Raw genomic sequence first — 26049 nt, forward strand, 5'->3', positions numbered from 1 at the left:
GTAAACAGCACCAAAGCCCCAAGAGGGTCATTAAAATCTTTGTACTGTGTCTGTGCTGCTGAGCTGGGCTGGGCTCCTGGAACAGAGGCAGCTCCTGGCAACCAAGAAGAGCTTAAAAACACATCTCTCTTGATGAGCAACACTTCTCCCAGCCCAGCAGGGCTGGGGCACTGCCTGCAGCCACCCTGGGCACAGCACACAGGCACAGAGAGCTTCAATCACTCTGGGCTGGGAAGGAGCTGAGAAGTGACTGCGGGAGAATCACTCCCAGCCTTGACACAGGAACCTCTGGCTGCAGGACAAGGCAGCTGCAGCTCCTGCAGTGATCTCCTAAAGCTGCAACATCCCAATGCCTACAGACTCTGTGAGTACATTCTCTGATTATCTCTTGTGCAGAGCAGCCAGGGGTGCCCAGGGCTGTCCTGCAGAGCAGGGTCCTGCAGCCCAGGGTGCTGTGCTGGGGCAGGGACTCTGCTGCCTGCCAGGGACAGCTCTCAGCCAGCCCTGGGAGCTGCTCACAGTACTGGGGGACAAGATCTGGGTGGAAGGAGACAGCTGGTAAAGCGTGGAAGTATTCTCCTTGTGTGGTGAGGATGCTGCATTGTTCAGATCTGCTCTCAGCATGACATTTAACTCCAGAATATTTCCAAATAGATTATACAGGGAGCAAAGACAGGCTGGGGCTGCATAAAAGGGAAAATTCTGCTTTTTTAATCTACTGCTCTGTGTTGCCTGGATGGAAAATTGCACATAGATATTCATCTCTCAGTTCAGGTTGACAAAAATAAAACAATTTTCTCTCAGATCCTTAATAAACCAGGCAGTGACAGAAATCAGCAGAGGGTCCCTTGCAGGCAGCACCAGTGTCACTTTTCCAGCCTCCTCAGGGTTGCTCTGACGTTGCCATCAGAGCCTGCAGAGCCAGAGCTGCCCCTGGGCAGTGCCTGAGCTGGGAGGGCTCTGCAGGGCAGAGCTGAGCCCCCAGGGCTGGGCTGGGCTCTGGCAGCACTGGCAGGGCCCAGCCCTGGGCACAGGGAAGCAGCTGCAGGCAGGGACAGCTCCAGGCAGCAGAGCCCTGGGCAGGCAGTGGGGGGAAAGTGCCACCAAGCTGTGCTGGGATATTGAAAGTCCTCTCCAAGTCAAACTATTCCATGATTACTTTTTTTACAGATCCCTGTGCCAAGACACTGCAAATGGGGTGTCCCAGCTCCCTCTGCCCCGGGGAGCTCTGGGCAAGGCAGGCTGGATGCTGGGAATGAGCTGACTCTCCTCCAGCAGTGCCATGGACAGGACCCTGGGTGTGTCCTCTGGATGCCATCCAAGCTGTGAGCTGCCTCCAGGGGACACTGGGGGACAGGAGTGTCCTTGGCCAGGAGTGGGGCTGAGACTCTGAGAAAGGCTGAGCCAGTTTGCTCTGCTGTGGCTCCCTCTGCTCTCAGCTGTGTCAGGCTGATTTTCAGGGGAACACAGGGACTGCCCTGGATCTCAGAAAGGGCAGCTGGGGACAGATGGAGGGACAGAGCAGCTCCCCTCACCCTTCACTGAGTTACAGCCAATGCTCTTGCCTTGCACAGTTCTCTCTGATCTCCCTGGGCACAGCAGGAAACCCTCTCCAGCTGCCTTTGGCCATCACCGTTCCTTAGCCCTGGCACAGGAGATGCTGCCAAGCTCCTCTGCCTCAGGAGCAGTTTGGGCTGATGAAGTCCAACCCCAGGACTGGCCCCTGTCCCTGTTCCCATGACCCCAGTGCTGCAGAGCAGAGCTGACCCCTCGGTGTCCATGGGCAGAGCCCCTGCTCATCACAGCAATGGGGCCAGATCCCAGCAGAGCTCCAGGCACGGGGCTGAAGGATGAGCTCTGAGAAAAGGAAAACTGGGTGGCACAGAGCAGTAGGAACAGGGCTGGGAGAAAGGGTTTGGAAATTGCTCAGCAAAGTCTGCCCTGACTTGTCTATTCCTTCAACAGGTCCACACCTCCAGGCACAGCAAATGTCCAACAGCAGCTCCATCAGCCACTTCCTCCTGCTGGCATTGGCAGACACGCGGCAGCTGCAGCTCCTGCACTTCTGCCTCTTCCTGGGCATCTCCCTGGCTGCCCTCCTGGGCAACGGCCTCATCATCAGCGCCGTAGCCTGCGGCCACCACCTGCACACGCCCATGTTCTTCTTCCTGCTCAACCTGGCCCTCACCGACCTGGGCTCCATCCTCACCACTGTCCCCAAAGCCATGCACAATTCCCTCTGGGACAGCAGGCACATCTCCTACAAAGGATGTGCTGCTCAGCTCTTTTTCTTTGTGTTCTTCATCTCAGCAGAGTTTTATCTCCTGACCATCATGTGCTACGACCGCTATGTGTCCATCTGCAAACCCCTGCACTACGGGACCCTCCTGGGCAGCAGAGCTTGTGCCCACATGGCAGCAGCTGCCTGGGCCAGTGCCTTTCTCACTGCTCTGCTATTCACAGCCAATACATTTTCCCTGCCCCTGTGCCATGGCAATGCCCTGGGCCAGTTCTTCTGTGAAATCCCCCCAATCCTTAAGCTCTCTTGCTCAAAATCCTATTTCAGGGAAGTTGGAGTTATTGTGTTCAGTGCCTGTCTTTCATTTGGTTGTTTTGTGTTCATTGTTTTCTCCTATGTGCAGATCTTCAGGGCTGTGCTGAGGATCCCCTCTGAGCAGGGACGGCACAAAGCCTTTTCCACCTGCCTCCCTCACCTGGCTGTGGTCTCCCTGTTCATCACCACTGGTGCATTTGCTAATCTGAAGCCCCCCTCCATTTCCTCCCCATCCCTGGATCTGGCCCTGTCAGTTCTGTACTCGGTGGTGCCTCCAGCGCTGAACCCACTCATCTATAGCCTGAGGAACCAGGAGCTCAAGGCTGCAGTGTGGAGACTGATGAATGGATGGTTTCAGGAACACTAAACTGCTGGCCAATTTCTGCAAATCACTTGTAATTAAAGTCATCTTTGAAACTTGTTGGTTTTATTTTGAAGGACCCAGTTATTTTTTTACTTTTTTTCTGTCCACAAAGAAATGTCCTTGTCTGTGGCATTTCTCATTTTGTTTCTCTCCACCTTCCCTGTGGCTACAGACTGTGTCAATGAGGGGCTGCACTCTTGGTGGCTTTAAAGGAACTCAAGGATCTCTCAGCCAAGTTTTCTGCAGAGATCTCCCTTTTGTTCCCTTCTCTGGAGCTGCAGCAGCAATGTCTGTGTGCAGAGCTGGGGGCAGATCAGTGCTGGCACAGCAGCTGTGCCCAGGAGCAGCAGCACTTGGTGTTGCCAGTGCTGCTCCCGTGCCCCTGCCCCGCTGCCCTCCTGGCCCTGGTGTTGCTGTAGGGCCTGAGTGCTCTCGGGGCCGGGCACAGTGCTGGGGGTGGCAGTGCCGGGGCTGCAGCAGGGACAGGCCATGGGCACTGCTGGGGCAGCGCTGACGCCTCAGGGCAGGGCCTGGGGGCTCCAGGCTCCTTGCCCAGGCTCTCTCCAGAACACGCCCAGGCCAATGCTCAGCAGAGAAAAGCCCCGTGAGCAGCCCCAGGGTGGCCGTGGGCAGGCTGGGGGCAAACAGCATGGCTGGGGCTCTGCAAGGTCCCTGGGGGAGATGGGAAGGAGCAGCAGAGCAGGGGCTGATCCATCCCCACTGTGCTGGACACCCCAGGGCAGCGTCCCAGAGCGTCCTCATGCACCTGCCAACAACATCCCCCCTCTGCAGCCCTGGCCTCTCCCCCAGCTCACACAGGTGCCGCATCCTTGCAGGCACAGACACGGCAGCACTGGCTCAGGAGCCCCTGTTTGCACTGCCCAGAGCAGGCGTGAGCACCCCCATGGTGTTGGTGTGGGGAGATGAACCTGAGGGAGCACAAATGCCATCATCAGCCCCTGGGGCCAGGAAGGGCTGGGGGACAGCAGGGAAACCACTCAGGTTTGTGGTGGCCTCTGAAGTCAGCCAGAAAGTTTGTTCCCATGAGCTGTGAGTTTCCTGTGCCACTGCAGATGTTGTTGCTCAGAGCCAGGGCTGCCTGGCAGCCACCCCCAAACTGCCCTGAGCATTTCCTTTGCTTCACCTTGGCTTTCTTTACCCTTCCTGGTACAAATTTCTTCATGCTGCCCATCCCTGTTCCCTCCCCTGCAAACAGCCCATCCCTGGTTGCCCTTTCCTCTCTGACCCCACTCCCCATTTCAGTTCCTGAGTTCCTGGCACCATGGGAACATCCCTTGGGGAGCAGGATCATCCTCCAAGTGCTTCAGGAATTGTCTGCAGGCTCCTGCAGTGCCTCGTGCTGCTCCCTTGCCAGAGGCACCACAGGCCAGGGGGGCACATCTGGGCTGCTGTGTCTGGCTGTGGGGCTCCCTGTTCTGGGCAAGGAGGAGGAGCTGCAGAGGCTCTGCAGGACTGACAGGATGGGCTTTGGGGCTGTGAGGAGAAGCTGAGGGACCTGGGCTGCTGGACCTTCTGAAGAGGAGGCCCAGGGCTCATCCTGCAACTGCTGCAAGGGTGGTTTCAGAGAATCACAGAATCAGCAAGGTTGGAAATGTCCTTGGATATCATCAAGTCTAACCTGGGCCCTGACACTGCCTTTTCTCCCCTGAGCCTCCTCTTCTCCTGGATAAACAATCCCATCTCCCTCAGCTGCTCTTCACAGGACTTGTGTTCCAGACCCCTCACCACCCTTGTTGCCCTTCTCTGGACACACTCCAGCCCCTCCATGTCTGTCTTAAATTGGGGAGCCCAGAACTGGACACAGCACTTGAGGTGCTGCACGATCAGTGCTGATCACAGGGGAAGAATCACTGCCCTGCTCCTGCTGGCCACAGTGTTCCTGATCCAGAGGAGTGCCGGGGGTTGGATGAGGGAAATGGTGGTGAGGGGTGGGGACAAAGTCTGATTTATCATCAGCCATGAAGGGTCTTGATTTTCATATCAATTTAGATTGCATTTAATGTGCTGAGGATCAATATCAATTGGACAGTGTAGATATCAATCTATAAATATGTACTAAATGAAAATTATTCATGCTAATTGTAATCATATCAATATTTTAAAAATATATATATTTTTGAAAATATATGTTGTAAAATAGTAAAGGGAAAAGTAGATGTGATTAGTGTTACAAAGCAGATGGGCCCCTTGGCAGATGCTACATGAGAAAAATAAGATACAGGATGCAGTTTGAGATAAGCAAGAGTTTCAAAGCTGGATTGGCCAAAGCTGGGACTACTCCAAGGTAGGGAGATGGGCCCTTTGCAGATGTTATGGGATACAGGATGTCTTAAGATAGAACTGGCCTTGAGATGGACAAAGTTGGGACTATTCCAAGGTAGGGAGTTTGGGTGGTGGTTTGATCCATGAAATAATTACCTTTTGGAACATAATGCTTAGTTATGTATAACACAAAACTTAGAGTGCACACGCAACCAGTAAGGTTATTCATAGGACGAGAGGAAGATGATGAGCCTTCATCTGAAGAAGACCACCAAAAAGCCAAGAAGACCCCCTAACAACAAGTGGAGCATGTGCTATGTAGTATAGTGACGTAGATTTTCAGAATTGAAAATAGGAGATTAACAGGAAATATTAATGAATATGTATTAGCATACAGCATATACGATTAAGTTGGATTAATTTGTTTTGTATCTGCTGCTCTACAGTGTTTAGCAGTGTGTGACTTATTCTAGAAAAGCTATAAACTATATAGAGGAAAGTCACCAGGTGAAATACCAGGAAGGTGGTGTCTTTAATGTTCAGGAGATCCTGAACATTCTCTAAAAGTGATGTAAATGACTCCAAAGAGAAGAAGAAAAGAAGAGGCTGAAGAGCCTCATCCCCTACTCCTCTTCTAACAAACTGAGTGTAATTGTTGATAAATTCCTAAAACATGCTGCTGGAACTAGGACGCAGGGTAGGACGAAAAAAACATAAACTGAACATACTCAGAACAAACTCCAGTATCTTTATAAGGTTCTTGTAAACTATAATCACTGAACCTAGCAAAATAACTATTCTAATTTGTGCATTCCTAATGTAAAAGCTGTATGTTAGGGACAATATTGGAGCTATTTCTGGGTAAGAAAACAAACCTAGGGACCAGAAAGGTATTAAGACCTCAAAAAAGCTTAGGGAACAGAAATGCAGAAAAGACTATTTTAAGAGACATTAGGTATTCAAGAAGCAACATGGCCACTGATTGTTTAATTCCCACCCAAAGGACAAACAAAAAAATGCAGTTAATAATAATCAATACAAGTTTTTTCTACTCTCTCGTGCCCCACGTTGGGCACCAGTTAGAAGTATGTCCTGGTTTGGGACAAATTTGGAAGAAAACCCCTGTATAGGATCCCTCTAAGGAAACAAACCCAAGTGGCCCCTCCCTCCAACCGGTCCGGTAAAAAAAAAACCCTTTGGAGAAAAGTAGAAAAAAACTATTTTACTAAACAAATGAAGTGAATACAAGTATAAAGAATGAATAATATGAAACAATAAAACCTCTCCTTCTGAAGTGAGATGGCAACTTGAGAAAGTCCTTGCCGTGGCTGTAGCTCGGCTCTCTCTCAGTCTCTCTCAGTCCCAGTCCCTCCGGCGCTGCTGGAAAATGCCGAGGTCCAGGCCCCGGTGGGCCGCAGGTGCAGCCCCCAGTGCTCCCCTGGGTTTTCAGTCCAGAGCAGGTTTACACAGTTCCAAGAAAAAGGAAAAAAAAACAGTCCAGGGAACTTCTCTGCCCTAGCTAGCTGAAACTAACTAAAAGCAAAACAAGATCTCTGTCCTGCAGTCTCTCCAAGCCTCCGCCGAACACGCTGTCCGCAGAAGAATGTGGAGGAGTCAGGCAGTTTTCTCAAAACAAACTCCGCGCTTCTCCTTGCTCTTAGAACCAGTCTTAAAGGCACAGGACTCAATATACAGCACAAACAGAACAGATGATTGGGGATACAAGCATCATAAGGTTACCCTAGGACAGTGACATAAGGTGAGAAGGCCCAGCTCTGTACCCCGGTCGGTTTTCCTTATGCTTTATCCAAACAGTACTTATCTTTAATTAATCACTGCCAAATTTTTGTATATGCTTGATTATAAAATGCTAATTAAATAAAAATGCATTGCTGCTAAATTCAACTTTGTTGCTTATTAAACTAGACATATAGGGCTCCATTTAAAACCCTTCCTTCCTTCCTTTGTGTTTCCTTCTTTCCTTCTCTCTCTCTCATTTCTTTCTTTCTTTCTTTCTTTTTCTTTCTTGGGAGCAGGTGCCCTTACCCTCCCAAAATCACTGCCACTCTCCTTCAGACCTGCACAGCGCAGCACCTTAAACTCAGCCTTCCCAATTGCACAGCAACTTCCCACTTCCAAGCCTCAAAATTCCTAAAAGCACCAGCAGCCTTCAAAAACTGCTTCTTGATTTCCCTCCCTCTATTCCCCTAGTCCAAGAGCCCAAAACACCCCATTCCCCCATTGCAATCCCTACTCCTACTTTCCTACCACCTCCACACTGCAATCCCCACATTACACTGTTCCATCCCATCCCATCCCATCCCATCCCATCCCATCCCATCCCATCCCATCCCATCCCATCCCATCCCATCCCATCCCATCCCATCCCATCCCATGCCTTCCGGGCAGGAAGTCCCTTCCAACCAGGCCTTGCACACTTCCAGCCATTCCAGGACAGCTGCAGCTTTTCCTCCCACCCTGGCCCAGGGCCCCACCGCCCTCCCAGGGAACAAGTCCATCCCCACATCCCAGCTCACCCTGGCCCCAAGCAGTGTCCACCCATGGCCTGTGTCCTGGTGCTGCAGGCCCTTGCCAAGAGTCTCTCCCAGGCAGCAATTCCTGCTCTTCCCTGCTCTGGGGCAGCAGCTGCAAGTGGATTTGCTCCCTGGGCCACTGGCCCAGCCCCAAGCCAGGGCCGGGACCTTTCCCCAGAGCTCTGCCGGCACTGGCTCGCTTCGGCCGCAGCCCAGCAGACGGAGCTCAGAGCTCCCCGGGGGCTGCGCCTCCTGCCCAGGGACAGCAGCAGGGGCAGCTGAGACTTCTGCCCCGGGGCCAGCAGGGAATGCACCCCAGGGAACGGCTGGGGCTGGGCCAGGCCAGCTGTGGGCTGGAGACCAGCAAAAGCTTCTTCCCCTACAGGGGTTTTGACCACTCACCAGGCTCCCAAGGGAATGGTCACAGCTGTGAGGCTGCCGCAGCTCCAGGAGCCTTTGGACACTGCTCCCAGGAATGCCCAGGCTTCCACTGTTGGGCTGTCTGTGCAGGGCCAGGGCCTGAACTCCATGATCCTGCTGCCTCCCTCCCAGCTCAGCCCCTTCTGCAGTTCTCACCCTTGGGCTTAGCCTTTGTGTCTCCTCCAGGTGCTGGCAGAGCTCTTGGGGCTGGGGCAGGAGCGGGACAGCCCCAGCGTTCCCCTCTCTGTGACACCACGGTGGTGACGGCTCCAACGTTCCCTGCCTGGAGACGCTCCAAGGGAAGCGTCCAGAGCCACATCCAGACAGCAAAACTGACCGGGCACTGAGCACCCCTGGCCTGGGCTGATGTGCATTCCTGTGCACACAGCTCGGGGAAGGTCCCCCTGGCCACCTCCACAGTGCCACAGGCAAGTGTCAGAGCTCTGCCCAGAGCCAACAGGGAGAGTTAAGCTCTCCCCAAAATCAACAAAACCAATGAAAACAAAAGAGCAGGAAAATAAACCAAACCGACCAAAAAACCACAAACAAAACCCCAAAAGAAAAACAAACTAGAAAAAGAGATCTTCCCCGCAGCAGAGCTGTTCCACCCCTCAGTTCTCACACCTGCATGCACACAAGACATGGGGCTGCAAAAAATGAGGACTCATTGGGCACATTTGCAGGAAAAGCAGGTTTAGGACAGGATTTCAGCAGAACTGTTCTCAGCTGAGCAAAAAGGGCCCCTTGGGCCGCTGCAAGGCCATTGGAAATGCAGACCCTCAGCCCACAGGGGAGATAAGGGCTCTGAATTCCCCTCCCCTGACACATAAACCCTGTTCCCAGGCTGCTTCCTACACAGGATCCTTCTAGAGAACTGCAGAAAGCTGAGTGTCAGCTCTGGCTTCTCCATGTTCTGTGCCCTAAAGCTGCCTGCGAGAAGAAATTTAGGCTCAGCTCTCATGGCACAATCCCTCTTGGCCCAGGGCACAGCACCAGGAAGGTCTTTGTGTGCCAAGGCTTTGCTGCAGCCAAGGAAAGCTCCTGGCTCAGGGTCACCTTTCCTGCTCAGCCAGAGCCCCGAGTGCCACAGCAGCAGCAGAGAATGGCAGCATTGCCACGGGCTGGCACAGGAGAGGGAGATTTCCCCCTCGAGAGAGGCTCATATTCCAGTTGTTGCATTCAGGCAGCTCCAGATGCCTCAGCTTTGGTTGCACAGCAGCTGGAAATGCAAGTGCAGGAGCTCTGTTCATGCCCAGCCACAGCAGGTGACAGCAAGGACAGGGTCCTGGCAGCATGACATTTGCAGAGAGAGCCTTCAGCAAACACTGGGAACTGGAAGTTGATGCAGAAAATACCCTGAGGGTCTCTGCAGGGAGGCAAAAGGTACAAAGTTCCGGTTCATGCCTGGCTAGGCAGCACCAAAATGGTTCCTTTTCATGGCAAGGTTCCATTGCCGAGTGCTCTACGAGCCCCAGAGGAGAGCCAAGGAACGAGAGCCAAGGAACTGAGAGCGGGGACTGTGCAGGAGCCGGGCACAGTGAGAGAGCCCGGGCTGAAGGTCAGCCCCGGGGCGGGCACGGACTGGGAGGGGGCACAGCCCGGGGGGTCCCGCAGAGCCTCCCTGCTCCAAAGCCCCGGCTGCGCCAGCGGGGCAGCTGCCGGGAGCCGTGTGCCAGGGCCGGGCCGCAGGTGGGTGTTCCAAGTGTCTCCAGGGGAGCAGCTTTTTGTCCCCATCCGGGGGCATTCCTGTGGGGTTGGGGTCCCTGGGAAGGTGCACGAGGACAGGGTGGAAGTTGCTGGTTTGTGATTTTGTGTTTTGGAAAAGAGATATATATATATATATTGTTATAAATAAAATCGACCAAATTTAAAGTATCAAAATTTAGAAATTTTATTATGAGACAAAATATCAGTCTCGGAAAGCCACAATTTAAAAGGACAGCGCCGAGCCCGGGATCGGTGCCGGGTGAACACGGATATCAGCTTCTGCCAGCCTGGTATCCCCCCAAGTTCACAATTTCTGGTCTCCGGCCACCCCTTTTTATACACAAGATCGCGGAGTGAAGTCCGAAATTTTGATGTTATCCTCTCCGAGGCGTCTTCATTAATTATTCAAGTCCTGGTATCGGAGGTCTGAATAGACCGGTAGGGTGGAACAATGCTGTTGATGGCCGGGCCCGGATGTGTCGTGGATATGTTAATTTCGGCGGAGACGAGTAGAGATATCTATCTGAAGTGATTATCTTGGTCTCCGGACTTGTATCCTCTTCTTCCGTGGTTTTTTGTTTCTTTTCAGGGATTCCCGGCAGCAATAGTTTCAAGGCCCCCTCCCTGGTAATTCCAATCATACTTTCCTCGTGTCCCTCCCGTGCTTCCCAAGCCAGGAAATTTTCTAATTTTGGTTTCTACATTTTACCCTTACTTATGTTCATTTGAGCACATCTTTAACATTCATATTTTATACAGTTCAACATTTACCTTTTATAATTTGATAACACGAATTAACTTTAGCACATTTATCACAATCCCCCCTCTTCCAAATTCACCAATTTAATTCGTGTTCTGGTTATAGTCTTTTTTCTCTGTCAAGATAAAAAAGCCTCTTAACCATTATTCAGTTGACCTTTCTCCTGTCGTTTTGTTCCAATATGTTCTCTCTATGTTTCCTTCCTGTATCTGGGCTTCAAATTTCTCTAATACTTGGGCAGCAGTACTCTTTTCCTCGGTTAAGTTCATAATTTTTGAGGTGGCTTTTCCTTTGGCTAATCCCCCTGAAGCTAATTCCGGGTCCATAGGAAGGGCTGCTATTTGCATTCCCTGGACTACGGTGTGAATTAGTCTTATTAGGCAAGGTATTAAACAAGGTAAGAACACTAACCCAGCCACTGAGCACAGGATAAAGAACCCCACTTTCTTCCACCAATCTCCTGTTCTAAATATTTGATCCCACTATGATGCTTTTAGGATCGAATTCCATTTCTGCACTGGGACGTGCGCCACTTTTTTAATTTCTGCAGCTAAATCTCTGATAGTTTCTCCATAGTCATTGATCTCGATACAGCATTCTGAGTCATTAAACTTCCCACACACACCCCCTTCTTCTGCTAATAAATAGTCCAGAGCTATTCGATTTTGGTACACGAAAGCTCTCATCTGTGAGTGTTGTTTGGCTAACAACTCCAGGGCGTCTGAGGTGTGGTTAGACACTATTTCCACTACAGCCTGTAACCTGATTAGCCGGTTCAATAAGTATACTGGGGTTCTGTATCCCCAACTTCCATCCTGTGCCCAGGTGGCTGGACCATAGTATTCTATGATGCGTTCTGCAGGCCAATCTTCCTCTCCCCATTTCTGATTCCCTCCCACTTGTGGGAGTCCTTTCTTTACCTCTCGCTTTCTCCTGCTGAGGGTTTCATACAAAGGAGCCCCTAGTAAATTGCTACCAGTTCTGGGGAGTGTAAAGAAAGAGGGTCTAATCATACCTAGGGTACAGGACCCTTTCTACTTCCGGGGCAGTTCACTGTATGCTCTTTTCTCACAGATCCAATAAATCCCGCTGGGAGCTTTCTATTTAATATCTATATTTTCCGGTTTGTCCTAAAATTCCACCAGTTCAGTTAAGGAGTAATAAGGGTTAGCGTTAGTGAGTTTATGCCAACAGAGTTCAATTTCCTCTACCCAGCTACACTTTTTTTGCTTTTCCTTTCCCCAGTACCCATTTGGGGGTTCTGGTTGCCACATTTTGGATCTATTGTTGGAATTTACAGCTAGAGTGGATAAACAAGGAGTGTATCCCACTACATCACTGTAAACATTCCCTTCTCTACTAATACAGATTGTCCCTATTACTCGTTCATCCAGTGTCCACCCTCCTGGTCGGGTTAAAGTGTTTAAGATTTTGTTATCTCATTTTAGCAACTGCTCAGGAGTTAAACTCTCACCTTTCCAGGGCCATCTTTCTGCGGATTTTAATCCTCCGCAGATCCAACAATTAGTCAGCCCTAATTCGGTAGCAATCTCTTGTACTAAATCTAGGAAAAGGTTTTTGCTGGAAGTAGCCAGACTCCAATCATTAGACTGTTTTTCCAATTGTTCATATTGTTCACTTAGTCTCCTCATTCTTTCCTGCTCCATTCTCTTTTTCTTAGCTGCCAATTCTTGTCGTTTAAATTCTAGGGCTACCCTTTGTATCTTGTTCTCAGGGTCTAACCCTTCCTCATCTTTAGAAAAACAAAAAACTTTGTCCATTCTTAAACAAACCCTTTTATCGTTCTCCCCCAACATATCGAGTAATATAGGTCCATTAGCTAAAGCAGCTGTTTGTAATTTCTCATTTTGTCCCACCCAATATGTTTTCCCGTTCAAGGCACACATTTTCAGTTTCCTCTTATCATAACATAAAGGGTTAACTTGTAGATATCCCACAAAAGTACTCTCTCTTTTCCCTCCAATCCAGACAGTTTTGTTACATTCTTTGCATGTTGTGATCAAAGGAAGACTGCTTACCTCCCTTCTTTTCTTAGCCATTGCCATCGGGTGATTGGATTTGTTCAATTTAACCCCTTCATTCTATTTGCGATTCTCCCCCCTTTTTGGTGTAAACCAGTCTACTCGTACCCTGGATTCCAAAACTCTGTTCCGGGTAAGGTTTGGAGGGACCGTGGGGAGACTAGTTTCCATCCCCATCCCCTCTTGGGGTTCATGGAGGCCATTCGTGGGGTACATGGCTCGACTCAGGATCACCAGGGCTACCCATAGACCTATCCCTCTGCTCCACCCTTCGCCCGTTGGGTTGCCACCAGCGGCGGGGTAAACCATCTTCTTGGCAGCAGGGATATTCTTCCGGGTCCCTGCCGGTGCTTCTCTGAGCGTATCGCCTTTTGTACTGCTCCCACCTAGTTCTCCTTATTTGATCTGCTCTACAGGGTACTTTCAACGTTCTCCTGCACTCAATTACGAGTGGATCCGCCCTTTTATTTAATCCTCCCCTTATCCCTTTGGTGAAATAGTGGAACCACTCAGGAGAATCCAATTCGAACAATCCCGATTCTGTGGCAACGTATAGGAATAGATTGGTAAGCCTGACTTCCTCCTCGTAACAAGGGATACACAAATTCCAAGGTCTAGCTCCCCGGACACAATGAGTTACTTAAACTTGTTCACAATACCCGCACTTAAAATGAACAAAAGGATAGCAGGGACATCCTGCCTGAGTGCAACTTATCCGATAAGTGCTGGTCATTGGGTGTCTCGGTGAATTCTTAGCTTTAAATCTCTAGGCGCTGAGGTGATTTTCCACTGCGGAGAGCTGCTGTGTTGTTCCACCTTTTTTCACTCGGGAGGAATGGGTCCAGCCTTTTTCTGCTGTTCTCACGGCAGTATCTGTTGTGAGGAGGACGAGGAAAGGTCCCTCCCAATGCGATGACAGCGGTGCTTCTTTCCACGCTCTGATCAGCACCTGATCACCTGGCTGGATTTTGTGGATAGCAAACCCCAGGGGGGTGCTTTGTGCTACCAGTCCACGCTTCTGGAGTTCTTGTAAATTTTTGTTAATCACAACAATATAAGACTGGATCTGACAATCCTCCACCCGGGGATGTCCAACTGGCATTCTATGCTCATAGGGCATTCCGTACAGCATTTCGAATGGAGATAATCCTGAACCCGAATGAGGTTGCGTCTTGATATTTAGGAGGGCTAGAGGAAGGCATTTGATCCAAGTCATCCTAGTTTCTAGCATAAGTTTTGACAACTGTGCCTTCAGAGTTTGATTCATTCTCTCTACTTGACCTGAGCTCTGAGGATGCCAAGGTGTATGATATTCCTATCTGATTTCCAGAGCTTCTGCCAGGCTTTTTATGACCTTAGATGTAAAATGGGTTCCCTGATCTGAATCTATGGAATCAGGGATTCCATATCTGGGAATTACTTCCTCTAATAATCTTCGTGCTACTGTTTGAGCTGTAGCCCTAGGGCTAGGGAATGCCTCCACCCAATGTGTTAATTGGTCTACTATCACTAGCAGATATCTATATCTACCTATTTTTGGTAACTCTGTGAAATCCACTTGTATTCTCCCAAAGGGGCGATATGCTAAAGGACGTCCCCCTAATGCATTGTGTTTGACCTTTGATTTATTAATTTTCTGGCATACTAAGCAACTCTGAACCTCCTGCTTGGCTAACTCAAAGATACCTTTGCATCCAAAGAATTTCAGAAATTGTTCTGCTAAAGCTTGAGTTCCCCAATGAGTTTGTGCATGTAATCTTTTTAATATGATCCTGGCATAAGCCTTTGGAATCAATTCCTGACCGTCAGTCAATTTCCATTTCCCATTTATTAAACTTCCCCCCATTTTCTTGAAATCCTCAATCTCTTTTTCTGTGGGATGAGGAGAAACTTCTCCAAGATTTTCTGTCCTGCTTTCCGGGGTGTCCAGGGTTAGGAGAGCTGCTTTCCTAGCTTCCTGATCAGCCAGATTATTCCTACGTATTCTGAACTGTAGTCCAGCCTGGTGACTCTTCACATATACCACTGCAATAGCTTTTGGTTCCCTTACTGCCTTGAGAATTTGCCTTATTAAATCCTCATGTATTAAACCTTTTCCCCTAGTGTTTACTAGTCTTCTTTCCTCCTAGATTTTCCCAAAGGTATGCACTACCCCAAAAGCATACTTCGAGTCAGTAAAGATAGTCCCTATTTTTCTTTTAAGTCCTTTGAGAGCTTGCAATACAGCATACAATTCACATGCCTGAGCTGACCACGAAGTGCCCAAGGGGCCTGATTTTATCACTTCCCCAGTTTTTCCATCTATAATTGCATATCCTGATTTTCTTTTCCCTTCTATAACCCTGGCTGACCCATCTACAAACCATTTTTCCCCTTCTTCGAGCTCCTCGTCCTCCAGATCTTCTCTAATCTTTGTTTGTAATTCTACTAGGTCTATACAATTGTGTATAGGTTCAGATGAAGCTTCCCCAAACAGGAACCCAGCAGGATTACTTGCTTGTGTTGTCTTTAATTCTAATTCTGGAGCATGAAGGAGAATGGCCTCATACTTCAACAGTCTTGCATCCGTGAGCCATTTCTCAGCTTTTTGTTGTAAAATTGTTCTTACGTTATGTGGAGTATAAACTGTGATGGGAGCCCCGAAAGTAATCTTTTTGGCTTCTTCTACCAATAAGGCAACAGCTACTATTGCCTGTAAACATGTAGGCCACCCCCTGCTTACAGGGTCTAATAGTTTGGAAAGGTAACCTACAGGCTTCCTATCCCCAGCCCATTCTTGTGTCAACACCCCATGTGCTGTGTGGTTTCCTACATTTACAAATAATTGGAACTTCTTATTTATATCAGGGAGGTTTAATACTGGGGCAGTTACCAAAGCACCCTTTAATTGCTCTAATTCCTTATCATCCTGTTCTGTCCATTTTATCTTTTCTGCAGTTAATTTTTCATACAAAAATTTAGCTTTTTCACTATATCCTTCTATCCACTGTCTACAATAACTTAACAGCCTCAATAGCTGACGTACTTGTCTTTTGGTTTTAGGGGGGGGCAGTTCTACGATCCCAGCTATCCTTGCAGGATCCAATTTCTTTTTCTCTTTTACTAACCAATGCCCTAAGTATTTCACCCCAGATTCTGTGAACTGTAACTTTTGTTTTGCTACCTTCAATCCCTTTTCCCTTAAAAAGTTTAACAAATCAATAGTGCATTCTCTTACACCTTCCTCTGTTTCACCAGCCACCAATAGATCATCTACATATTGTAAGATCTTGGTCCCTTTCCTAGGGGAGAACTGACTTAGCAACTGTTCTAATGCTTGTCCAAATAAATTTGGGGAGTCCACGAATCCTTGGGGAAGTGAGGCCCACCTTAACTGTTGTTTCCGGTTAGTGTCTGGATCCTCCCATTGGAATGCAAAAAAATCCCTGCTGCCTTCAGCTAAAGGGCAGGTCCAAAATGCATCTTTTAAGTCTATAACACTGTACTAAGTATCTTTCGGGGAGATCCTATTCAGAAGGGTGTAGGGGTTAGCCACCACAGGGAACCGAGTTCTTGTCCTTTCATTTATGGCTCTTAAATCTTGCACTAACCTATAATTCCCATCTCCCTTTTTAACAGCCAGTATTGGGGTATTGTGTCTGGACATACACGGCTCCAATATGCCCTTTTTGATCAAATCCTCTATTATAGGTTTCAGTCCCCGCCTCCCTTCTAAAGGGATTGGGTACTGCCTGATCCTTATGGGATCCTTAGGCTTCTCAATCTCAATTGATATAGGTTCCATAGCCAATTTCCCATTTTCCTTCCCTGTATGCCATACCTTGGGATTAATTTTGTCCTCATCTTCACAGGTTAGTTTGTATATGCTAACTATAATCTGTGAATTCCTTACGATGAGGTTGATCCCCAGTGCAACCATCAAATCCCTACCCAGCAGGTTGTAATCAGCCTCTTCTACTAACAACATATCTCCCAAACAAATTTTATTCTCCGTTTCTATTTCCACATTTTTAACTATGGGTACCTTAAACGGCTCCCCTTTAGCTCCTATAACTACCATAGAATCTTTGCTTATTCGGCATCCTGGGGGCAACTGTTTGAATGTACTTTTCTCAGCCCCTGAATCTACCAAAAAATCTATTTTCGTTCCTTGGGGTCCTATTTTTAATGTTATCAAGGGCTCTCCTGATGTTATGGACCCCAAAAGATAGAGCCCCTGACTTCCCTAGTCCTCCCGAAACATCTTCTCATCCCTTATTTTCTTTGGACAATTCCTTTTCATATGTCCCTTCTTTTTACAATAGAAACATTCCATTCCTTCCACCCATTTTCCTGAAGTCCCCTTTTGTGGGCGCGTGGCTCCCCTCGGAGGTGCTTTCTTTAAGGGTTTCTCCGAAGCTTGTGGGCGTTCTTGTTTCTGGGCTTCCCTTACCGCAGCCACTAACACCCTAGCCTGTATTTTCTGTTTTTCCTCATCCCTTCTCATATAAACTTTCTGGGCTTCCCGCAGTAACTCCTGCAATCCCTTCTCCTGCCACCCCTCAATCTTTTCCAGCTTTTTCCTGATGTCCTCCCATGATTTTGCTACAAACTGGGTTTTCAATAATACCTCCCCTACGGGAGAATCAGGGTCGGTCCCAGAGTATATCTGGAGGCTTTTTCTCAATCTTTCTAACTATTCAGTGGGAGTCTCATCTTTCCCTTGACATTCCCCAAAGACCTTGCTCAGATTTTGTCCTCGGGGTACGGCTTCTCTAATTCCCTGTATGATGATGTTCCTCATATCAATCATACTTCTCCTACCCTCCTCAGTTTGAGCATTCCATCGGGGATCTTGGCTTGGCCATTTCTGATCTCCAGGAGTGCTCTGAGGGTTCCTCCGTTCCTATTCCCGTATCCCCGCTTGTCTGATCATTTCCCTTTCCTCCGTATTGAACAAGGACCTGAGAATAGCTGTGAGATCTTCATACAAATAGATGCTAGTTCTCAAGAACTCGGAGACCCCTAAAGGGTCATCTATAAGCTTTCCCATCTCCTTCTTAAAGGCTCTTACATCACTGGTATTAATCGGGACATTTACGTACCCGATAATTCCTGGAGCAGTGGGAATTTCCCTTAAGGGGAAAAGATTTGCTTTTTCACCCTCCCCTTCACTCTCCGTCTCATTCATCCTCTTTAGCTGTCTCCTAGTCCTCCTAGCGGGAGGTGAGTGTTTTGCTTCTGCCCAACCCTGCTGTGTGTTTGCAGGAGAATTAAAGAAAGCCGCCAAATCTAAATCAGGCAGCAGGTCATCCCGTGTTGGTGCAGGGGTGTTTGTACTTTGTGTCCCCCCTCCCAGTGGCTGAGTGGCTTGTACAGGTTCTAGCGGGGGAGGGAGCCCGACTGGTGGGACCGGGGCCACTGTCTGTGACTCCAACGGAGGGGCAGAGGGAAGAGACGGGGGTATAGGGACTCTTCGTCCCAAAGGGGGTCCCAATCTCCCCGGGTTCTGTGGATTGTTTTGCTCTGGGAGGGGAGGGGGTGAGGGTACAATGTAAGGTGGAGGTAAGTTGTCTAAGGGCTCCTACTTATCCCCGGAAACATCGGCAGGGTCCTTTATCCTTATGGGTAATAATTTTGCATCAATTCTACCCCAGACCCCAGCATATTCCCGTTCTTCCGTAGTTCCCTTTTCTCCGACATAACGTACCAGTGCCTTACATATCCATTCTTCAAATGTTCTAAACACGGGCCAAATTACGTGATCCCGTATTTCTATCCCACCCCATACTTTTATGCAATAATGCACCATCCGTTTCTTGGATTTTCTTTCCCTTATGGGGCATTCTTCCCAATGTTCTAACATCTATCCCAGCGGGCTCTCAACTGGGATTTCGGGGATTCCTTTACCGGTTCCCCGCTTTGTCTTCCTAAGATTCCTTTTGCTAGCTTTGCTTTTTGTCTGTCCCATGGTGTGGGTTTACCAGATACTTGCCCTTTGTGGGTGATCGCTCCCCCCCCGGGTTTTCTCTGGTGTGTGCGAGCTCTCTCTTCTCCTTACTTCCTCCCCGGACCGTCCCTGGTCCAAGGCTGAAAGGTTTACCAGTCCCCGGAACTCTTGTAAGGACGTAACCTTCCCTTTCAGCCTTCCTGTGACCGACCCCCTTTTCCGAAAACTCCCCGAGTTTTCAGGGCTTAACGTGTGAGGTGCATTTTACCCCCGAAACTTTCGCTTCCCCCGCAACCGACCACGTCCCTCGCGGGACAATGGAACTGCGATTTTGGGGTCCCACTCGCTTCGTGATAAAATCACATCTCACTCACACGCTCGGTCACTCCCCACTCAACCACGCAATACTTACGATCCTTTTCCTGCGTGGATTCTTCGTGCACGTAGATTTTTATGAGTAGATTTCTTCGCCGCGGCTCCGGAGGTTCTGCTTCCAAAGAAAAACCTCCCCGAGTTCTCCGAGAGCTCTGACCTCGCCTATCTCCCTTTTAAATGTGGCTTTTGCTGTTTTTGTTCGTCGTGTGGTTGATCGGTTCCACCCGGCTACCCCAGCTCCGCCAGGCCACTGAATTCAGCAGGGCGCCTCCTGGTCAGAGACGGGGGTCCCTCGGGGGTCCCGGTATCACTCCAATCACGTCGGGGTCACCAGAATTGTTATAAATAAAATCGACCAAATTTAAAGTATCAAAATTTAGAAATTTTATTATGAGACAAAATATCAGTCTCGGAAAGCCACAATTTAAAAGGACAGCGCCGAGCCCGGGATCGGTGCCGGGTGAACACGGATAACAAGCTCTGCCAGCCTGGTATCCCCCCAAGTTCACAATTTCTGGTCTCCGGCCACCCCTTTTTATACACAAGATCGCGGAGTGAAGTCCGAAATTTTGATGTTATCCTCTCCGAGTCGTCTTCATTAATTATTCAAGTCCTGGTATCGGAGGTCTGAATAGACCGGTAGGGTGGAACAATGCCGTTGATGGCCGAGCCCGGGTGTGTCGTGGATATGTTAATTTCGGCGGAGACGAGTAGAGATATCTATCTGAAGTGATTATCTTGGTCTCCGGACTTGTATCCTCTTCTTCCGTGGTTTTTTGTTTCTTTTCAGGGATTCCCGGCAGCAATAGTTTCAAGGCCCCCTCCCTGGTAATTCCAATCATACTTTCCTCGTGTCCCTCCCGTGCTTCCCAAGCCAGGAAATTTTCTAATTTTGGTTTCTACATTTTACCCTTACTTATGTTCATTTGAGCACATCTTTAACATTCATATTTTATACAGTTCAACATTTACCTTTTATAATTTGATAACACGAATTAACTTTAGCACATTTATCACATATATATATATATATTTTTTTTTTTTTAATTATTATTTTTGTGTGTGTTCGGTGAGTGATATCTGGTTGAGATTTTCTTGGGGAGGATGGGGGGAATGTTTTATCTGAGCGATGCCCCCATGTGTTTGAAGCCCTGCGGCTGCAGGGAGTGCTGGCGCAGCCCCGGCACGGGCGGGGCGGCCCCGGGCGGGCTGTGGGAGCCGGGAGTGGCCACCCGGGCTCGGAGCCGCTGCCTTGGGCTGTGCTCGGGGCCGAGGCCCGGGCGGCCTGGGGAGCGCTCGGCGGCCCGTGGGCCCCCGGCGCAGGCGGCTCCGTGTGGCCGGGCTCCAAGGGGAGCGGCCCGGGCCGGCCGTGGCCGTGCGGGGCCTGGCGGGGCTCGGGGGACCGGGCCGGGAAAAGGCTGAGGGAGAGCGGAGGAAGTGTTGGCACAGAGGCCCCGGGCTCCCCGTGCCCCCCTGGCCACGCAGCCGTGCACGGGGGCCGCCTCGCTCAGAGCCAGCCCCGGCTGCGGGGGTCCCCGGGGGTCCCTGGGGAGGGGGCGGCGAGGGCTGACGGAGCTCTGTGCCCGGGGCTGGGCGCGGCTGGCGAGGGAGCACAGGATGCAGGGTCCCCCCGTGCTGGGGCTGGCTCTGCCCACCTCAGGGGCTGCATTGTCAGCCCAGAGACACGTGGGGATCGCCTGGTACCAGCAGGGCTGGGAGGGAAACCCGGGATTGGGGGGAGCAGAAATGGGCAGTAGGAGAGCTGGGGGTGTTCCAGAAGCCTGAAGATGTTTGGAGCATGGACACAGGGGACCCACAGATATCCCAGGCCTGTGAAAGAGGGACCGCAGAGAGTGCTGACCCCTGGGACAGCTGTGAGGCCAAACTGGTGATCCGAGAGAAGGGGGGCTACATGGATTCCCTTGAGCCACAGCAGCCCAGAGAGCAGGAACACGAATATAAATTTGATCCGCAGTAACCCGGACAGGGGAGGGATCCAGAACCCCGAAGTGGAGGGACCAGAGAGGGAAAACTCATGGTTGGGTGTTTTTGCTGATTCTTGGTCATTTGTGTATTTTGGTGGATTGAATCTTGGTAGTTTGGTGGTTTCTATGGGCAACAGATGCCTTATGTGAAAACAAATTCCATCTGGCCCTTGATCCACATGGAGTGCTTGCATTTATTTCAGGGATCAACATTATTGGGACTTTGTTTTTGCATAGATTGTTCTCTCATTGCCCACTCTTGTACTGCTTGTTTTATTATTGTTTGTTCCTGCATTGCTCATTCCCTTCTCTCATGGACTCTGTCCAGAGTGGCTCCATAGTTTTGCCCAGTTGCCAAGGGCATCACAACAACCACAGTGAAAATAATCCTCAGGAGTTTTGACTTTCTACTGTCCTCAAGGCCCTTTGGGTTGCAGCCAAGGGCCAAGATGTCAGGATTCTTGGCAGCAAAGTTTATATGCTGGGATCTAGTCACTGGTGCATTTGGTCTCACTGCTACCCTTGGCCTCATGTTTGTTTCAAGGATGGCACAGATTACTCACAGTTCTCGCAGCACTGCCCTCTCTCTCTCTCGCTGGGTTAGTCAGCTACTTCTTCTTTTAGTCTAAACCACCAAGGCTCCAGAGATGTGCCAACCACAATAAGATTTGCTTTTTCACTACTTCAGTTAACAACCTGATTTGTTGGTCGCTTTTTTCTCTGTCATCGGGGATAATTATTAAGTCTTCATCGCCACCAATAGGTACATTCGCAATGCCAATTCATGTAAGAAATGTGTCTATAGCATGGTGGACAAATTCCTTCTCCACAGCAACTGTTAATTATGATACAGTGGTCTATAATATTATGAATCGTTTGCTTTCTTACCCTCTCAAAAGCTAATATAGTAAAAACTCTTTGGTCTAAATTTTCTATTAATCAAACTGCTGCATAAAAAGGTTCCATCTTCATATCTCAAAGGTGTTCCAAAAAATCACTGAAAAAGCTTTTTGAAGTTGTCTGTTCACGCACGCAATCCAAGCAAGTTAAAGAAATCAATTGTCTCTCTCTTTCTTCTGCTCTTGTTACTCTCCACCACAAATTAAGGCAAAGCGTACAAATAACAAAAACCCATGGGCGACACTCTAAGCCATGCTTAGTACACTCCCAGTGTGTTACTTGTTCTTGGACTCTTTTAGTAACAGTGTTTCCAGTCTCTTTTTCTGGAATTGTAGTTCCTCCTTGAAATCTGTTAGTGTTAGTTGCTGAGGGCCTCTTAAAAGATTTTCAATCTGTTCAGGCTGTTGCCATGGATCAAGGAAGTGTCTAATCCCTTCCCACCGGCATTGTTCTGCCTCCGAACTCAATGGAGTTGCTGTTGACAGCCAATCCAGAATGCCTAATTTTTCTAATTAATTACAAAACACAAACCTTTAATTGTAAACTATCAAAGGAGTTTTATAACCTGAACAGGTTAAGCAAGACAATTTATCTGTTTCTGTTGTTTCTGGGTATCCTACTACATCCACATCTTACTTTTGTTATCCTTCATTGTTCCTGCAGTGTTCTCAAAGCCACTAATCGTTCCATGTGATACGCTAAATAAATAAATGCTCTTTGTACTTGATCTTCTATTATGTAAGTATCAATGATGATCTGTGCTAAAACCCAATTGTGCATTCTAAAGTCTCGCTCTACTCTACTAAAACATCGTATACAATGAATCATAAAAGCTACATCTCTTTGGTCCCAAGGTACAGTTGTTCTGTGCCAATGTCTTTGTCTCAGCCACTTCATGGTCACTGCTTTCCACCGCTCACACTGATGACCGTGTTTGCAGCAACCTTGCTGAAACATGGAAACTTCTCTCTGCGGGATGGCAGCTTCTGACCTTTCTGTGCTAAGGATATCTTGAATATCCTGGGGCTGGGTTATTCTTTCAATATGTGGGTGGCATACCAAATGTATTGCAGCATTATGTGAAATCCACAGCCAAAAACGATATTCGATATGAGCTATAGCCTCTGGGCACCAAATGCTCTCTTCAGCCATGTTGTGGATTAATTACAATTTCACTTTAAACTGTTCAGGACACTTTTTTTTTTAATAAATTAAACCTTTCTTTAATAAAAAGTTTTAATCAAATTTAAGTCTTTTTCACCTTTACTTTCAGGTCTCCTGGTGTCAAAATAATTTACCAATCTTTATTGGGTATAGGTCCTTTTACCCTTGAAGCATGAGTCTAGCCTTTTTCTGCTGTTTGAACTGTGGTTTTGTCAGGGAGAATCCATTGTCCCTCTTTTAGAGTTGCTCCTAGGTTTTTCATGGCTTCTACTTCTGCTAAAGAAAAGTAGGGTGTTTGAGTTTGTGTTCCTGCTTCCTGAAAAGTCATAATGACATTGCTGTTTTCCTCAGGGCAGCTTTCTTAGATTTCTCATCAGCCAAATTGCTTCTTCTTGTTTTAATGTTTCTCCCCCTCTGGTGGCCTTTCACATGAACCACTGCTATCTTTTTTGGGCTCTTCAAAGCTTTAAGAATTTGAATTATCAATCCTTGGTGCACTAATCCTTTTCTTTGAGTGTTTATAAGTCCCCTTTTGTTGGAGTCCAGGGCATTCCTTTGGTTGCCCTGGAGGGTCAGGGACCTGGACAGGGGGGTCTGGGACCCCAGCCCAGAGCCGAGAGCTCAGAGAGACACTGGATTTGATTTCAGTCCATGGGAGAGGTTTCTTGCACTGCAGGAAGCATTGCAGGCCACAAGAGTGTAAAAATAGTAGTTTAGTATATCACAGGGTGAAAAAACAGTGGGTTTGGGATTCTTGGCATTGAAGTGAATGGGGCAAGATGGAGAATTTAGGGCGTTGTCTCTTTCTTCTTCCTTCTTGTTCCCTCACTCCATTTCTGCAGTGACGTTGGCACAAAGTAGTTAGTGAGGATTGGGTCAGAGTAAAGATGACCTTTTTAGTAATAGTGATAGACATTGGTAATAAATAGTAAATAAAGAATACGTAGCAATTAGTATAAAAGATAAGGACAGCCCAGAGACGGGAGGAGTCACCAGATGTCCGAGCCGCGGCAAACATTTTTTGGACACTGAGAAAATTGTAAGATAAGAACTAATAAACGAAGCATGTAACCTTGAAGACTCCGTCTTTTCCTGCGTTTGGCACAGAGCTTTGCAGAGGGCCAGAACTCTAAGACCACCTGAATGCTGGGGAATTTAAGCTCCTAAAAAGGAGACCCCGACAACTGCCGTCCCTGGGATGGGCAGAAACAACTGGCACCCCAGATGAGATGGGACAGAAACACCCTTTCTTTCCAAATTTTTCTAAATGTATGCACTAGCCCAAAGGCATATTTTGAGTTGGTGTATATGGTCCCTTCTCGATCCTTTCATAACAGCAATGCACAGAATAATGCATAGAGTTCAGAGGCTTGTGCTGACCAGGACAGGCTAAGGGGACCAGATTCTTTTACTTCCAGTTTTTCTCCACTAATTATGGCATAACCAGATTGCCTTTTTCTGTCTACCAGCTGGGATGATCCATCTATATACAATTTTTCTCCTGTTTTTGATTTTTGTTCTCTTAAATCTGGAAGTATTTTTTTTTTTTTTTTGGTAACTCTATGATGTCTGTGCAGTCATGTATTAATCATGTATTAAATCAAGATAGCCTCATATTTTGATATTCTGCTATCAGTTAACCATGTTTTGGCCTCTTTAGCAAGGATTCCCCTAATATTGTGGGGGATGTACACTTCCAGTGGTGTCCCAACGGTTACTTTTCCAGCTTCTTCTACTAACACAGCAGTGACTACCAGAGCTTGCAGGCATGTTGGCCCACTCTTACTAATTGGATCCAGTCATTTGGAATAATATCCTTCTAGGTTTTGGCTTCCTGCCCAACCTTGAGTCAATACTTCATAAGCCGTTTGATCAACTGTATTAACAAATAATTGAAAAGGCTTGTCTAAATTGGGAAGACTCAGTACAGGAGCTTGCAGTAGGGCTTCTTCAACTTCTTCAAAATTTTCCTGATCCCTTTCAGTCCATTTCAAGCATTTGGTAGTTAATTTCTCATTTAGAAATTTTACTTTTCTGCTAAACCCTTCTATCTACTGCCTACAATAACCCAAGGGACTCAAAAACTGCTTTATTTCTCTTTTAGACTTTGGGGGTCCCATGTTCAATATTTCTGAAACCCTTTCAGGGTCTAGCTTTTTCTTTCGCTTACTAATCCAATGACCTATATACCACACTTCTGACTCTACAAACTGCAATTTTGACTTTGATATCTTCAGCCCATTTTCTCTCAGAAAATTTAGAAGCTTAATAGTACCCTTTGTCATTCCCTCTTCAGTTTCTCCTGCTACTAACAAATCATCTACATACTATAGCAGCTTAATTCCTTTGGGTAACTCAAAGGACTTCCAAAGATTTTCTAACACTCTCCCAAAAAGATTCGGTGCCTCTGTAAAACCTTGCAGTAACACCGTTCACCTTAATTGTTCTCTCCTACCTGTATCTGGGTCCTCCTACTCAAAGGCAATCCCCACTGCCCTCATCCAGAGGCCAATTCAAAAGGCATCCTTTAAATCCACTACACTGTACCAAATGTAATTAGGAGGTATCTGGCTTAGCTACTCCTGGAAAGCGGGTAATGGTTCTTTGATTTACCGCTCTGAGATCCTGGACTAGTCGGTAGCTACCATCAGGCTTCTTTACCGGCAGGATGGGGGTATTATGTGGTGACACACAGGACTCCAACACTGCCTGATGTACTGAATTCTCAACTACCGGTTTCAATCCCTTCTGACCTTCCAGTGATATCGGATATTGTTTTACTCTAATGGAGATTTCCGGGTTCTGTATTTCAATGCTAATGAGCTGAATGTTTAATATTCCTACTTCACCAGTATACCACACAGTGTTGCTAATCTCAAAATAATGTTCTTCAGTTAAAGAATAGATTTTAAATTTTCTTTCACAAGATACTATTTTAATCCTCAAGGCTATTATCAAGTCCCTTCCTAACAAATTATTATCAGCCTCTGGTATTAATAACAAATCATTCAGTCCAAATTTTTTATCCAGTT

General features: G+C 47.9%; 1 protein-coding gene across 1 annotated transcript; it reads left to right on the forward strand.

Moving 5' to 3' along the window:
• The first annotated feature begins 207 nt into the window (after positions 1-207).
• LOC120747701 (olfactory receptor 14J1-like) lies at positions 208-3077 on the forward strand. Its single transcript, XM_040053728.2, has 2 exons — positions 208-364; positions 1966-3077. Exon 2 carries the CDS (start codon positions 1989-1991, stop codon positions 2919-2921), a length of 933 nt encoding a protein of 310 aa, XP_039909662.1. The 5' UTR covers positions 208-364; positions 1966-1988; the 3' UTR covers positions 2922-3077.
• The last annotated feature ends 22972 nt before the right edge of the window (positions 3078-26049 follow it).

The sequence above is a fragment of the Hirundo rustica genome, unplaced genomic scaffold, assembly GCF_015227805.2.
Source record: "Hirundo rustica isolate bHirRus1 unplaced genomic scaffold, bHirRus1.pri.v3 scaffold_176_arrow_ctg1, whole genome shotgun sequence".
In the NCBI taxonomy this organism is placed as follows: Eukaryota; Metazoa; Chordata; class Aves; order Passeriformes; family Hirundinidae; genus Hirundo; species Hirundo rustica.